We start from the raw sequence: 16996 nt of genomic DNA on the forward strand, positions 1-16996 counted from the left end.
TTTCCAAATTGGAATGCATCACAAAGTTTATCTTTAACAAACGGAATAGATGGCAAACCAATAACAAGATCTTTTCGAACCAATTTTGAAATGGAATCCATACTAGCATGTCCTAATCTTCTATGCCACAACCAAGAATTATCATTCATAACGGTTAAACATTTATTTTTACTATCAAAAGAATCAACATCAATAACATACACATTATCCTTCCTTACTCCAAGGAAAATAACTTCATTGGTTGAAACATTTTCAATGGAGCATTTTGAGGATTCAAACACAACAAGAAAACCTATATCACATAATTGACTAATACTAAGCAAGTTATGTTTAAGATTATCAACAAGAAGCACATTTTTAATACATGGAGAGTATATGTTACCGATATCACCAATGCCCAAGATTTTTCCTTTTGAATTGTCTCCAAAAGTGACAAAGCCACTTTCCTTGCTTTTAAAGCTTGAAAATCTTGATGGATCACCGGTCATATGCTTTGAACATCCACTATCCAAGAACCATAAGCTTTGGCTCTTTCTTGTTGATTCCCCATCATCAAGTGCCATCATGCACATGTTTGCCACTTCATTCTTTCCTTCTTCTTCGGAGTCCTCTTCGTCACTATTGAGCCAATCCGCTAACATTGCCCTTCCTTTGTATTTGTTCTTCTTTCTCATTGGACAATCCATCTTCATATGTCCGGGCTTCTTGCACTCAAAGCAAATTGGTGGATCATCTTTGCTTTTTCTTTCTTTTGAGTCACTCCCTCTTTGTGGCTTCTTCCCAAAGTTCTTTTTGAATTTCATGAACTTTTTGTATTTCTTAGAGAAGAGTGCCAAGTCCTCCATGTCACTACATAAGCTTTCCTCATCTTCTTCACTAATGGCATGGGAGAAGGAAGACTTGAATGCAATAGTCTTCTTTTTCTTCTCAACTTCCTCTTCTTCTTGAGCACTCATGAAAATTTCATGGTTCATGAGTGAGCCATTTAGTTCTTCCAAGGGAAGTGCTGAGAGATCCTTGGCTTCTTGAATGGCAACCACCTTTCCTTGATAAGCCTTGGTGAGACTTCTCAAAATTTTGGTCACCATATCCTTTTGAGTAAGTACCTTGCCAAGAGAGTTCAAACCATTAGTAATTGTAGTGAAGCGAGTATACATATTAGCAATGGTTTCATCCGATTTCATCTTAAAGTTCTCATATTGAGTGGAATAAATTTGAATTTTAGTTTCCTTCATAGCACTAGTTCCTTGATGAGTAACTTCAAGCATTTTCCACATATCATAAGCGGTCGAGGCTTGTTCAATATTTTTAAAAATGTCTCTATCCAAACCACATATAAGAGCATATTTAGCTTTAGCATTTTTAGAAAGCATTTTCTTATCATTTTCATCATATGCTTCATAAGTCTTAATTACTTCAACACCATTTATGACATGTTTAGCAACATAAGGACCACTAGACACAATATGCCACAAATCATAGTCAATAGATTGAAGGTAAGTTTCCATTCTAATTTTCCAATAAGGAAAATCTACTCCATTGAAGTATGGTGCTCTATTTGTGCTAAAACCTTCTAACATGTTATTTTGTGAATTACTTGGAAACGCCAAGCTCTAGATTGTGAAATCTAATCAAATAATTTGAGCCCTTGCTCTGATACCAATTGTTAGCCCAAGATATGTTTCCAAGAGGGGGGTGAATTGGAAATTTAAACTAATTTCGGAAAATTAAAACTTTTAACACAAAATTAGGCAATTAGTCAATTAATCAAGTAAAAGCAAGTAGTATGGCAAGCAATATATTAAGACAAATAATTAAACTTGTAAAGTAAAGAGTTTAAGGTTTAGAAAATGCAAACTCTCAATTTTTACAAGGTTCGGTAGAGCTATGCCACCTACGTTCTTGGTCTTCAAAGCTATGGACCTAGCTTTGAGTTCCAATATCGAGCCAAGTTAACGGGCTTGACTAACCCTTACAACCGGGAAATTTTCACCAAGGTATTTCCAAACCTCTTACAATAGTTTCGCACCCCCGAGGACTATTAACCTCTTTCTCGGATTGGTGAAGTGCCAATCTAACTATTACCGGGTTGTTTACAAAACCGGTGCCAACCTCACCTCAATCACAATATGGAAATGTGTTTGATATACAAGCTAAAATCACTCTAGAAATATGATGATACAATAGAAACCTAGAGTGAAAAGCAAGCACACTTAAGATGAATAAAATCAAATTTTGGCTCAAAGTGTGTGAAAAGTGTTTGTTTGGATTTCAAACTTGGAAGCTCCTTAATCTCACTTAGATAGGTTAGATGTTTGTAATAAATGCTCAACCAACTTGTTTTTTGAAAGAAAAATCGAGTTTATATAGTGTTTGAAAGAAAACTAGCCGTTTATAGCCGTTAGCACGTTTCTCGAGGTGAGGTCAGCCATGAACCGGAAGTCCAGATGGGAACCGAAATTTTGGATTGATTACAACCGAAATTCCGGTTGCCAACCGGAATTCCGGATGACTGACCAGAGGCAAAAGTGCCATTTTTCGGGACTTAAACGCGCATAACTTCTTACTCGATTATCCGATTTCAAAAATTCCAACTTTGTTCTCTTAGTTAAACAAAATGTGATTTAGAAATTCAATCAAAAAATTTTTGAACTATCGTGTGAGAAAACTTGTTGCACAAGTTAGTGAATGGGCCAAAATTCAAATTTATAAAAACTTAGTGTGCTATGCAAATCACTTTAACAAGACTAAAGTAAATTTATACCATTTGATTTTGAGAGTCTTGATGTAGATGAGCTTCCTAGCTTGATTTGCATGTTTTTGATCCCATGTTGACTTTTCCCGAGAGTTGACCTTGACTTTGACTTTGACTTTGACTTTCGGGTTGACTTTTTGACTTTGGGCTTTTGAAGACCTCTTTTGAATAGGGTCTTGAGTTGTTGATCCTTTGATGAATCTTTTGCTCTTGATGTGCTAGTTGAATCCATTTAGTGTTGCTTTCAAAAGTTTGGTAAAAATACCAAAATATTTATTTTCTCTTTTAAATTTGCTACAAAATCAATAAATCATTAGTAACAAATAATAATCAAATATTTGGTAATCATCAAAACAAGGAGATCTAAAAGTTTGAGTTAACACTTAACGCTGAAGTAGAAAGGCTCAAAGGGAAGGTGAATGCCTTAGAGACAACTGGTGTCGAGATTTTTTATGACTTTTGGAAGGCTAATCCTCAAGCGAATTTTGATTACATGGGCGATGCTAAGGATATGTACCTCGAGTATTGTGCTTCTCAAGTGGCCTATGGAGAGTCTGAGGCAACCACTTCTACTTCAGGTCAGAATGTTGACATGCCCCCCGCCTAGACAACAGATCCTCCAGCTCCTACCGGCCCAGAAGACCCGTACAAGGAGCCTGGGACTCCAGCCGTCTGAATACTTCTCTTTTTATCTTTCTTTTTTATATATGTCTTGCCATAAGGCCTTTTTTAAGACAAAGTGTCCAGCCAAGAGGTCTTTAAACTTGGAATTATTTTTCATTTTTTAGACCACGGGCTGACCAGGCAGCCTTTAATCCCAATTTTACGTGCTTTTGTTCTCTTTAGTGAATTTCATCCTCTGTTTATAATCATCATGCAACTGTGTTTGTTTTATTTTTACCAAATGCTTTGTATAGGTACAGGTGCCCCCCAAGTGACCAAGCAGACTTATGACTCTTGGTCACTTATAATTTTTTGCAAGTATGCTCTTTTGTCTGTTCGAGGTTTTGCGTTCGACCAAACCTTTTGTACGCGCTGGATGTTAAATTAACAACATGCTAGTGAATTTGACTCAATTTAAATTTTGAAATAAACATCTTTATTCATTTATTGATCGAAAATGTGTTTGTTACCGTAGTAACTTACATTAGAGCTATTTGATCTAATCTGATAATTTAGCTTAACATGAAATAAAACAAATTGCAGAAATTAGAAATTGTACGTTAGATGGTGGTCACCCGACTTGAGTACTTTCAATTTTGTCCGAACCTTTGGGCGTGGTCCGCCCAAAAGGCCATTCACTTAAAAGTAAATGTTCTTTTTGTTTAGTACTTGATATGGTCATCCGACCTGGTACTTCTATTGGTAGTATTTTCTTAAATGTTCCCCATTCCAATACCTTGGTACTAAAATGAGTTGCATTTTTTCATCACACTTACCCAATTTGTATGCTCCTGACTCGAGAACTTCGACCACCTAATATGGTCCTTCCCAGTTGGGTCCGTGTACATGCCGTACTGTCTTTGGTGTTTAGGAATACCCTTCTTAGGACCATATCTCCGACAAAGAATTTTTGAGCCATCACTTATTTGTTGAAATACCGAGCTACTTTTTGTTGATGGGCCATCAACTTTAAGTTTGCTATGGTTCGCTTCTCTTCTATTTCATCAAGTGATTCGGCAAGGAGTACGTGATTTGCTTCTTGGTTATACGTCAATCTTCTATGGGATGGTGGCTCGAGTTCTACGGGCAACATTGCTTCATATCCATATGCCATGGCAAATGGAGTTTGTCTGGTTGTCGTTTTCTCAGTTGTTCGGTACGACCATAGAACTTCAGGAAGTTCCTCCGGCCAGTTTCCTTTAGCATCCTCGAGTCTTTTCTTTAGTGTATTCTTCAGGGTCTTATTGACTGCTTTAACTTGACCATTTGCTTGGGGATGCGCCACTGCGGAGAAACTTTTGATGATACCATGGTTCGCACAGATTTCAGTAAAGGACTGTCTGTCAAACTGTTTGCCATTGTTCGAAACTATTTTGTATGGCAATCTGAACCGACAGATTATGTTCTTCACAAGGAAGTCTTGAAATTTTTGGATATAATGGTTGCCAGTGGTTCGGCTTCCATCCACTTTGTGAAGTAATCATTCGCAACAACTGCATACTGCACTCCACCTTTACCTTTGGGTAATTGTCCGATCAGGTCAATTCCCCAAATGGCAAAAGGCCACAGACTTTGCATCTGAGTTAACTCATTGGGCAAAGCTCGAGGTATCTTTGAAAATCTTTGGCATTTGTCACATTTTTTTAACATAGGCCTTTGAATCCTCGATCATTGTCGCCAAGAAATAACCTTGCCTTAGAATTTTCTTGGACAAACTCTGCCCAGCGGCCAGAAATAATCTCGTGCACTTCAGACAAAAGTTGTGCAGCTTCTTCTTCGGTAACACATCTTAGCAATGGCATGGAGAGCCCTCGTTTGTAAATAATTCCCTCTACTATGATATACCGTGTAGCCCTCCTCATCTTTCGAGCTTCATTTCGATTATTTGGGAGTTCTCCAGTATTGAGGTAGGCTGCTATTGGTGTCATCCAGTTTGGGGAAGTATCAATCATTTCGATCTCTTCCATGCCAATAATGATGGGCTCTTTGAGGAACTGGATAGGAACCAAGTTCGCTTTATCACTTACATTACTGCTTGCCAGTCAAGCTAACGCGTCTACAGTCGTGTTTACTTCCTTTCGAATTTGACTGAGACCGTAGCTTTTGAATTGTGCGAGCAGGTCATGTATTTTTCTTAGATATGATATCATCTTTCCTCCCCAAGCCGCGTATTCTCCAGATACGTGATTTACCACTAGCTGTGAATCACTGCAGATTTCGATGTGTTTGGCTTTCATTTCTCGGGCTAGTTTTCGGCTAGCGATCAAAGCTTCATATTCGGCTTCGTTATTAGATGCCTTGAATCCAAACTTGATAGCAGTGTGTAGGTGTTGCCCCCTAGGTATGACAAGGGCGATTCCTGCACCGGTAGCTGATCTGTAGCCGACCCGTCCACATGTAGTTTCCAAGTCGACTTGTCTTTACTGTTACTTGGCTGAGGTATTTATACTGGATTGGGGTTGCCTTCCGATATGCTTTCTTCTTTGCCTATTCATTCAACCACAAAGTCTGCTCGGGCTTGGCCTTTGATTGTTGTTTATGGTTGGAAAGTAATTTCATACTGACCCAACTCCACTGCCAACTTGAGTAATCGTCCAGAAGCGTTTTGAAATATTTGGCTCAATGGTTGGTCAGTGTACACCCGAACAGGATGAGCTTGAAAATAGGGCCTTAACTTTCTTGTTGCTAGAATCAGGCAGTAGGTGAGTTTCTCTATCAATGGGTACCGGCTTTCGGCCTCAACGAGTCTTTTACTAATGTAATAGACAAGGTATTGTATGTTGTTTTCCTCTCTAATCAGTACGACACTCACAACATGCTCCGTGATAGCTAAGTATATCCCAAGTTCTTCTCTGTCCAGAGGTTTCGAGAGTACAGGAGGCGTAATGAGTTGCATTATTAGCTCCTAAAAACAATTTTCACATTCCTCTATCCACTCAAATTGCTTATTTCCTCGCAGGATGTAGAAGAATGGAACACACTTGTCTGTTGATTTTGAAACAAATCTGCTAAGTGCGGCGATCCAACCAGTCAAACTTTGTACTTCCTTGGTTCTTGTCGGCGATTTCTTATCCAGGAGGGCTTGAATCTTCTCTGGATTGGCTTCAATTCCTCAGGCATTGACAATAAAGCCTAGAAACTTTCCTGAGCTGACTCCAAAGGAGCACTTTAAGGGATTTAGTTTCATGTTGTACTTCATGAGGACTTTGAAGCATTCGTCTGATATGTGGCTCTAGCATTTTTTAGACCAAATGGCATGACTTTGTAGCAATATAGACCCATATCTGTTTAAAAACTTGTATGTTCTTGGTCTGGTGGATGCATTTTGATTTAATTGTACCCTAAATAGGCATCCATGAAGCTTAATGTTTCGTGCCCAGCTGTTGCATCCACAAGCTGATCGATTTTGGGAAGTGGAAAACAGTCTTTGGGGCATGCCTTGTTGAGGTCTGTGAAGTCAATACAAACTCACCATTTTTTGTTTGGCTTGGGTACCAGTACGAGATTAGCAACCCAAGCCGGGTAGAAAGCTTCAATTATGAAGTTGTTATTTCGTAGCTTCTCTACCTCTTCCTTCAGGGCTAAAGCTCGCTCTTTGTCCAACAACCTTCGCTTTTGTTGAACTGGACGGAAGTTGGGATCAATATTTAGGACGTGCAAAATTACAGAAGGATCGATTCCGACCATATCCTCATGTGACCAGGCAAAAACGTCCAAATTTGCTCTCCTAAATTTTATCAATGTTGATTTTACCTCGAGCAACAAACCTTTTCCAATTTTTAGCTTTCTAGCCAAAATATCTGGATCGATCTCGATCTTTTCCAGTTCTTCCACAGGTCCAACATTGCTAGTTGGGTCCCCAAGTCGACGATCCACACCTTCATCCCTGCCTTGGGAAGTTCCCTACCTAGAAATGTTTTTTCCCTTGTCTGTGCTCTGGCTAGAGGATACTTCCTTTTTAGCCTTGGCAACGGTAAGGTTATAACATTCCCGAGCAATCTGCTGGTTTCCTTTTAGACACCCTACCCCATTCTTTGTTGGAAACTTCAAGCATGAATGGAATATCGACGTAACAACCTTTAAGTCATACAAGGATGGTCAGCCTAACATGACGTTAAAGGTTGATGGAACGTCCAATACCAGAAATTGTGCCATTGTAGTTATGCTCATCAGAGCTTGCCCAACAGTGAGGGGTAGGCGAATTTGCCCTGGAGGTGCGACTCCTTGGCCGGAGAAACCATATACAGGCAGAAGACAGCGGGTTAGATCTTTGAGTTGGAGCCCCATCTTTTCATATGTGGTCTTGAATAAGATGTTGGAAGAGGCTCCATTATCTATTATAGTTTTGGCCACCATCTTGTTGGCTATCTGGACTTCCACGACAAACGGGTCACTGTGCGAAAATCTGATTTTGACAGCATCCTCATCATTGAATGTTATGGTGGGCTCTCTAGCCCATGGGATTTCTTGCTTCCTCTCTTCTACGACCAGGATTACTTCTTCTTGCTCATGTTGTACTGTTCGGGCATACCTCTCCCGAGCTTTGCCTGAATCTCCAGCTATGTGCAGGCCTCCAATAATGACTTGCAGGGTGTCCATCTACTGGTGGTCGTAGCAAGTCTTGGTTGTTATCGCTCCTCTGGTTTTGATCGGCCTTGACATACTTTTGTACGTGTGGGTTGTTTTTCCTTATCAGGAATTTGATTTCCCGCTTCAGATTGTTGCATTCATTGGTGTCGTGGTCGTAGTCTCCATGAAATCGACAAAACTTGGTCATGTCTCGCTTGCTGACATCTTTTTACTGGGTGCGGGCTTCTTGAATGGGGCTAGTGACTGAGTGGCCATGTAAACACTTTCCATGTCCTCCGTCAGGGCAGTAAATGCAGTATACTTAGCAGGATTCTCCCAGGGAGCTTGTTCGGTCTTACCGGTGAACTTTCCCTTTTTCCCATTCCCTTGCCTATTATTGTTGCTGGACCGTTTACCATTTGAACTTGAATTCATTGGGTAATGGGGGAGTTGGATGGATGTTCCTGTAGAAGGAGCTTTTTACTTGCCAGGTTTTTGTTCACCTTCTGCTCGCTGAATAGCCTCTTCAAGTTTGATAAAACCTTCTACACGGTCAAGGAAATCACTCATCGAGTCGACTGGTCCATTCTTCCATATGTTCTACCAAAGCTCACTAAGGAGTTCAATGCCCCCTAATATCGCTAACAACTTTCTGTCCTCGGTTACCCGTGAAACCTTAGTCGCCCATGTCATTAATCTGCTGATGTAGGCTCGGAGAAGCTCTCCTGGTCTTTTCCTTACTTCGACTAGATCTCCTAGGTGCAAAAGAAGTTAGCGAGAGGAGGAAAATTGTGCATGGAACTTTGAGGAGAAAGTCTTCCATGAGTTGAACTGTAATACCCTGGAATTAAGAATGGATTAGCAAAACCCTAACTAGATAATTATGTATAATTAAGGAATTATATTATTATATAGTTCAATATATGTGAAATTATATGAATTTTATTATGTTAAGACCCCGTTGGTGAGCCGGGGGCATTTTAGTAATTCTAACTCGAGAAGGATAAAATGATGAAATTAATTTAATTACGTGCTTAATAGAACTATATTATTATCTAGTATGCATGTGTTGTCTTTTCAGGTGTGTTCTGACAGGTTGGCGCGGTATAGTCACAATCCGGTATTTCAGGCAGAACCGGATTCGGGTCCGAAATGCAAATTGGATTGAATTAATTGGCATTATATTTGATATTATGAAATCTGAAAGTTATTTGAGAATTAATTGAGTGTGAATGGCAATTTCGCCCTTGAAAATGTGTATGTATGATTAATTGGCCCTAAGGGCCTTTTGGTCATTTGACCCCTTATTATTGTATTTGGAAAATGAGATTTTATTAAGAAAATCAAAGTAATTTTCTGGTTATTTCCTTCTTTCACCTGAACTCTCTCCCTCTCTCAAACCCTCTCAATTTTTGAGACTTGAATTTGGTGTGTTCTAGCTTGGATTAAGAGTGTTGATTGGGAAGAATTGTGTTGAAGATTGGGATTAAGCTTGTGCAAGGAATTAAGGTAGCTTCTTGCTGATTTATTTGAAATTAAATGCTGAAATTCTTAGGGTAAAAAGCATGTTCTTTGAGTTTTGATGTTCTTGTTGCATGATGAGTGAATTGATGTTAATCTTGTGGAAATTGAGCTTCTATTTGTTATATGCTTTGTTGTTGAGCCTGGGCAGAGATTGTATGGAATTTTTAGGTTGGATTTTCATGTTAAAATGGTGTTATGCTGCTGGATTTTTATTAGGTTTGTTTTGGGTTGAGTTCATGTTCTTGAACTTGAGATTTTGATGAGTTGAGCATGATTTTTGAGTCATTTATGTAATCTGAATTTTTGGATTTGATGCATGAGATATGTGTTTTTGATCCTCTGAGATATGCTAGTAGCTCCATTTCATGATTTTGAGATTTATGCATGTTTAAGTTGAATTGGGGGTAAGTTTGGCATATTTTCGAAGCTGAAAACTGGGATTTCTGGTTTTTTAAACCCAGTGGTCGCGACCATGATAATGGCAGATTGTTAATATTTTTAAGTTTTTGTTTTTTCCATAACTTTTGACTCGGGACTCCGTTTGGGACGTTCTTTATACTGTTGGAAAGCTCTTTTCAAGCTCTATGCGATTATCTGTGATTTGGATGCCAATTTTATATTTTTATGGAGGTGAATTTAGGGATTAACCCTATTTGTGTAAATCCCGGTATTGTGACTAGGATTACCGGCACCTGGTTAGGAGCACCCTGGGATTTGGAATCAGTACTATTGCGGGAAAACAGGTAAGACAGTGATTAGCACGTAGAGTATGCACAGTGGCGCTTATGTTGAGAATCATATGCATGAATGTTTAGTAACCGAGATTAGGGTTATTACCCTAATAGGAACGATCTAATAGCCTAGGGTTATTACCCTAGTGATATATGTGTATAAATGCCATGCCATGTTAATTGAAATGAGATATAGGGATTATGCGCTCAAGGCATAATCAGGTTGGACTCAGTACTCATAACCGAGATGAACCACTTCTAAGGCCTTAATGTATTTAGACGTGTGAGAGAAACACGTGGGTCTACGTCATGTAGATTTAAATAGATGTGTGAGTGCAACACATAGGTCTACGCCACGTAGACATAAATGGGCATGTTGGTATAATAATCAGGTCTGTGTCATACAGACGTATGTGAATGGCATATCTATTATATAGTATGATGAGCATATTATAATTGTTATGATTTATACTGTCTTGCTGGGCTTGGCTCACGGGTGCTCTACTGTGCAAGGAAAGGGTAAGGCATTAGCTGATCAGCCATGAGTTTCAGGAGCAGGGCGAAGGATGTACATGTTCATGCCATATCAGACCAAGCGGGTTGTGGGTCTATCAGTGTTGAACTTTTGAATTCTATTTTGTCGCTTAGGTCGGCTAGAAAGAAAAGACTTGTAATTAAGTTTCTAAAGATTTTTGGGATCCCAAATATTTTGAAAGTTTAAATATATTGCAAGTTTATTTTCATTCTGTTTAATATAAAAGTTTAAATTCTGCGCTATTTTTGTTAGTAATCTCGATTAAGGGATTAGGGTTTCATAAGCATTTTTAGGTAGCGTGCCTAATTATTTTAGGGCATTTCACTTTGGTATCAGAGCGCCAAGGTTTTTAAACTTCCTGTAGACCGGCCGAACATGTACATTCGTCGTCAGAGATAAGCTCGACTCATGGTACAGTAAGTGTTGAGAGTAAATACTTTACTGTATGTATGATCATCTGTTTACCGCTTTCCATTTTAGGCTGTATGTAAGCATCTAGAGTATGTATGTGTTATGTGTGATGCCATGCTATAAATGCTATTTGTTTATGTAAATATGTATGAGGTAAATAGATGAGTTAGGGTTTAGGGCAATAAGTGCGTAAGTGTGGTATTGGTGCTTAACTCGCTGGGGTTGTTGATTATAGGGGTACTAGTAATGGACCCTTCGTAATCATCAAGACCACAAGGCGAGCAAGTAGAGCCCTGGGTTACCCAAACCGATCCACCAGAACCGCCTCCACCTCCGCAAAATCCGGGGGATAATGCGGGGGCTGTTAATGCTAATCCTCCTGCTGACTGGCAGCAGATGTTTCATGAAATGCGAAGTGTCATACTTCGTCAAGAGGAAGAGTTGCAACATTTGAGGCAACAAGCTGCCCCAGTTAATCAAGTGTTACCACCAGCTCCTGTGCCAGTGGGTAACCAAGGGTATATTATGCCGCACCGGGACTCTGTGTTCGAGCGGTTTGTGAAGCTGCAACCTCCGGTTTTTCTGGGAGGTATTGATATTATTAAAGCCAATCAGTGGATGAGCACTGTTACCCGTATCCTCGATAACATGGGGGTGACAGGAACAGAGAGGGTGAATTGTGCGGCTTTTATGTTTCAAGATCACGCCCGCGTTTGGTGGGACATAGTGAATCAAACTCGGGATGTCAGTGTGATGACATGGGAAGAGTTTAAGAAACTTTTTGAGGAAAAGTTCTATAATGTGGCTGTAAGGACTTCACACCAGGAAGATTTTGTGAAGTTGACTCAAGGGAAAATGTCTGTGGCTGAGTATACTCTGGAATTTGACCTGTTATCAAAATTTACTGGTGATCTGGTGCCTACCGATTTTACCAGAAAACAGAAGTATGTTGGAGGACTGAATGCTACAATCAGTCGAGACTTGAAAATTACCACATCCCATGACACTCTGTACAAGAGAGTGGTAGACTTGGCCTTAATTGCTGAGGAGGCCGAGCAGCAAGTGATGAAAGAGCAGGCTGCAAAGGATGCCGCCATGACATCAAACCCTCCTGATGGTGGTAATGTCAGTAAGGGGATCGACAGTAGCAACCCTGAGCACAAGCGGAAGGCTGAAGCTTCCGGAGCTTCAGGAGGAAATAGGAAGTTTCGGGGAAACAGAGGTGGACGTCAAGGTCGCGGGTCCTCATTCCGGTCATATCCCAAGTGCCCTAAATGTAAGAAGCATCATCCTAGTGAGTGTCGAGCCAAGGCATGTTTCCAATGTGGCATGGTGGGCCACTTTATCAAAGACTGTCCCCAAGCCAGGAAAGAAGAGCCTAAGAAGAATGCTGCTCAGAACCCGGGGCGACTTTTCACTTAGTCCGTCAGTTGTCTATTAATGGTTATTCATATACTATGTTATTTGACTCGGGAGCTACTCATTCATATGTATCGAGTAGAGTGATAGAAAGTTTACATAAGCCATGTAATATTTATGCTTCGGGGTTTGGAACCCTGTTACCCTCGGGAGACCTGATAGTGTCCACAAGGTGGATTCGGTCTTTATCTTTTTGGGTTGACGGTTGTGAGTTGACCGCCAATCTAATTGAGTTACAATTGTCTGATTTTGACATAATCCTGGGAATGGATTTTTTGTCTAAGTATGGAGCGACGATTGACTGTAAACGGAAGATGCTAGTGTTTGAGCCTGATAGTGCTAACCCAGCGGTGTTTGTGGGTAAGGTTCAGGGGGCATGCATACCGAGAATATCATTGTTGAAAGCTAAAGACCTGATGGGTAGAGGTTGTCTAGGGTTCATAGTTACTGCAGTGGACACTAGCCAACCTGTTACATCAGGGCCTAAAAATACGAGATTGGTATGCGAGTTTCTTGATGTCTTTCCAGAAGATTTGCCGGGATTGCCACCTGTCCGGGAAATTGAATTTGTTATTGAACTGGCTCCAGGAGTGGATCCAGTATCTGAGGCACTGTACTGAATGGCTCCAGCTGAGTTGAAGGAATTGAAGATACAATTGCAAGAGTTGCTGAATCTGGGATTCATTAGACCGAGCTACTCACCTTGGGGAGCTCCAGTTCTATTTGTGAAGAAGAAAGACAAAACCCTGCGAATGTGTATTGACTACCGGGAGTTGAACAAGCTTACCATTAAGAACAAGTACCCTTTACCTCGGATTGATGATCTATTTGACCAACTGAAGGGGAAGACAGTTTTTTTCAAGATCGATCTTCGCTCAGGCTATCAACTGCTAAGAATTCGAGAGGAAGATATACCAAAAACCGCGTTCCGTACTCGGTATGGACACTATGAATTTCTGGTGATGTCTTTTGGACTCACTAATGCCCCGGCGGCATTCATGGATCTGATGAACCGGGTGTTTAAAGATTACCTGGATAGGTTCGTGATTGTGTTTATTGACGACATCTTGGTGTACTCTGAGACCGAAGAAGAGCATGAGTTACATCTCAGAGTGGTTTTGCAAAGGTTACGGGATCACAAGCTTTATGCTAAGTTCAAAAAGTGTGAATTCTGGTTATCCCATGTCTCATTTCTGGGGCACATAGTGGATAAAGATGGGATCATGGTGGATCCAGCCAAAATTGAAGTTGTTCGGGATTGGCCAGCACCGAAGTCAGCTACAGAGGCCAGAAGTTTTCTGGGTTTGGCTGGTTATTATCGTCGGTTCATTGAGGGTTTCTCAAAGATTACTGTACCCTTAATGGAGCTGAAAAGTTTCATGGAGTTAAAGCAACGCTTAATTACCGCTCCTGTACTAACTCTTCCTTCAGATAAGGAAAAGTTTGTGGTATATTGTGATGCCTTGAGACAGGGTCTCGGCTGTGTGCTTATGCAGGCTGGGAGGGTAATAGCGTATGCTTCTCGGCAGTTAAAGGAGTATGAGCAGAGGTACCCTACTCACAATTTAGAACTCGCAACACTGGTATTTGCGCTAAAGATTTGGCGGCATTACCTTTATGACGAGAAATGTGAGATATACACTGATCAAAAGAGTCTGAAATACTTCTTGTTGGGTTTTATGCCCTAAATAAAACTCATTTCAATATAATCAGATTTACTTATTAATATAGATCAGAAATAACATTTAATGTTGCATGGTTCGCATGAATTATTTCATGATTATATGTACATAATGTATAATTTAATCTGAAACCCTTTTCACATACTTGATCCTGTTTATTGTGCCGTCAACACATTGGAAAGTAAACATGACTATGTGAATAAAGTTTCCTAGATTTATCAGACATACGGTTTTACTGATATGATAATCTACAACAGAGTTTACTTGCATTTGGAGAAGTGCTATGTTCTTTCCAGAGTATTGGTTAAAGTAAAGCTCAGGTTGGATGCATGGAGTATGCATCGGAAGGGACCAATATTGAACTTTGACTTAGATTTATTAAACTTACCGTAATATCTATTCAAGTCAATATCGCCTAGTTGATCCTAGATCAAATGATCTTAATCCTGATATGATTAGGCTCAATCTCGAGAGGCTATTCGTGTTCTTTGATTTGTTAGTTAAGCCTACTTTTAGGTCAGGGTGATACGTACATTTTGGGAACACGGTAGTGCAATTGAGTGGGAGCGCTAGCATAAACATGCAATCTATAGCTTCTATCTGGCGAATAGTGAGCAAAGGATGATCTCCTTCGAGCTTGACCAAACAAACATAAATGGTGGAGTACTCATTATACATAAGCTGAAATATCATTTATACGGGGTCAAGTGTTTTAAGGATAAAATACATTGTAGGATGTAACGGTAATCTAATCCCTTTACAGTGTAGATCATTCATATAGAGGATCATTGATCACATTAGGATTATAACAATGGATAACTAATGATGCATCTATATGGTGGAACATATAGAGCATTCTATATACTGAGAGTGCAATTCTAAGTTCTATGCGTGGATTCAACGAAGAATTAATAAGTTAGTGAATTTTAGTGATAAATTCTTGATCTACTTATTGGAAGCTCGGTTATATAGATCCATGGTCCCCGCACTAGTTGAGATAATATTGCTTGTAAGACTCATGTAATTGGTTTTGATTAATCAATTATAATTCTCAATTTAGACTATGTCTATTTGTGAATTTTTCACTAAGTAAGGGCGAAATTGTAAAGAAAGAGTTTTAGGGGCAAATTTGTTAATTATGATACTTTGCATGGTTCAATTAATAAATATGATAAATGACAATATTATTTAATAATTATTTATAGTTATTAAATAGTTAGAATTGGCATTTAAATGGTTGAATTAGAAAATTGGCGTTTTTGAGAAAATCAGATGGAGAAAAGGTAAAACTGCAAAATTCCAAAAAGTGAGGCCCAAATCCACTAAGCATGGCCGGCCACTTTTGTAGGCAATTTAAACTGATATTTTCATTATTTTAATGCCAAATAATTCAAACCTAACCCTAGTGGAATGCTATAAATAGATAGTGAAGGCTTCAGGAAAATTACACTTTTCTTCTGACACTTCTGATTCAAAAAAACTGAGCCTCTCTCTCTCCCTATCTTTAGCCGCCACTTTGCTCTCTTCCTTCTCTCTTCAATTTCGAAATTCTTAGTGTGAGAATAGTGCCCACACAAAGCAAGTGATACCTCAACCATAGTGAGGAAGATCGTGAAGAAAGACTTTCAGCAAGAAGGAGTTTCAGCATCAAGGATTTAGAGAAAGAGATCCACGTTCAGATATTGATAATGCTCTGCTACAGAAAGGAATCAAGGGCTAGATATCTGAACGAAAGGAGTCATTTTATTCCGCTGCACCCAATGTAAGGTTCACTAAACTTTATATGTGTTTATTTCATCGTTTTAGAAAGTTCATATTTAGGGTGTTAATCAACATACTTGTGAGTAGATCTAAGATCCTGGTAAAATAATTTACAGCACTTCTTTACCCAGAAAGACTTGAATATGAGACAAAGACATTGGCTAGAATTAGTGAAGGATTATGATTGTGAGATCCTTTATCATCCTGGTAAGGCCAATGTGGTTGTTGACGCTTTGAGTAGAAAAGGTCAGAGTCAGTTGAATTCTATGAAGCAAATCTCCCGACAGTTAGCAAATGAAATGACTCGTGCTCAAATTGAGTTGGTCGTAGGGCAATTAGCTAATATTACCCTGCAATCCATTCTTCTAGGGAGAATTAAAGAAGCACAAAAGCAAGATTCGGAATTGATAAAAACCCGAGCTAGGGTTTCGGCTGAGAAGGCTAGTGATTTCTCAGTGGATGAAACGGGAATGTTGAGATTTGGAAGTCGAGTTTGTGTGCCTATGGATGAGAACATCAAGAAAGAGATCATGGATGAGTCTCACATGACTCTTTATTCGGTTCATCCAAGGTCAACGAAGATGTACCAAGACCTGAAAGCCATGTTCTGGTGGCCAGGCATGAAGAATGACATCGCTGAATATGTTGCAAAGTGCCTTACGTGTCAATAAGTGAAAGCTGAACATCAGAGGCCTGCAAGGTTGCTGCAGCCATTGAATATACCAAAGTGGAAATGGGAAGATATTGCTATGGACTTCGTGGTAGGTTTGCCTAGAACCACGGGACAGTTTGACTCTCTGTGGGTCATAGTGGACAGGTTTACAAAGTCAGCGCACTTCCTACCTGTTCGGACGAATTTCTCCATTGACCAGTATGCTGAGTTATATGTTAGAGAAATTGTTCGTCTTGATGGTGTCCCAAAGTCCATTATTTCGGATAGAGATCC

General features: G+C 39.7%; 1 protein-coding gene across 1 annotated transcript; it reads left to right on the forward strand.

Annotated features, from left to right (window-relative positions):
• The first annotated feature begins 11836 nt into the window (after positions 1 to 11836).
• On the forward strand, positions 11837 to 12610 carry LOC133039665 (uncharacterized). Its single transcript, XM_061118573.1, has 2 exons — positions 11837 to 12095; positions 12216 to 12610. The coding sequence occupies exons 1-2, from the start codon at positions 11837 to 11839 to the stop codon at positions 12608 to 12610; spliced, it is 654 nt and encodes a 217-aa protein (XP_060974556.1).
• The last annotated feature ends 4386 nt before the right edge of the window (positions 12611 to 16996 follow it).

Source organism: Cannabis sativa, chromosome 7, assembly GCF_029168945.1.
Source record: "Cannabis sativa cultivar Pink pepper isolate KNU-18-1 chromosome 7, ASM2916894v1, whole genome shotgun sequence".
In the NCBI taxonomy this organism is placed as follows: domain Eukaryota; kingdom Viridiplantae; phylum Streptophyta; class Magnoliopsida; order Rosales; family Cannabaceae; genus Cannabis; species Cannabis sativa.

What these genes read in the sequence shown, in the direction of transcription:
- LOC133039665 (XM_061118573.1), top strand. Translation starts at nt 11,837, where the DNA reads ATGGGGGTGACAGGAACAGAGAGGGTGAATTGTGCGGCTTTTATGTTT. An exon ending in CCTGTTATCAAAATTTACTG is followed by an intron (nt 12,096 to 12,215) that starts GTGATCTGGTGC and finishes AGAGAGTGGTAG; the next exon opens with ACTTGGCCTTAATTGCTGAG.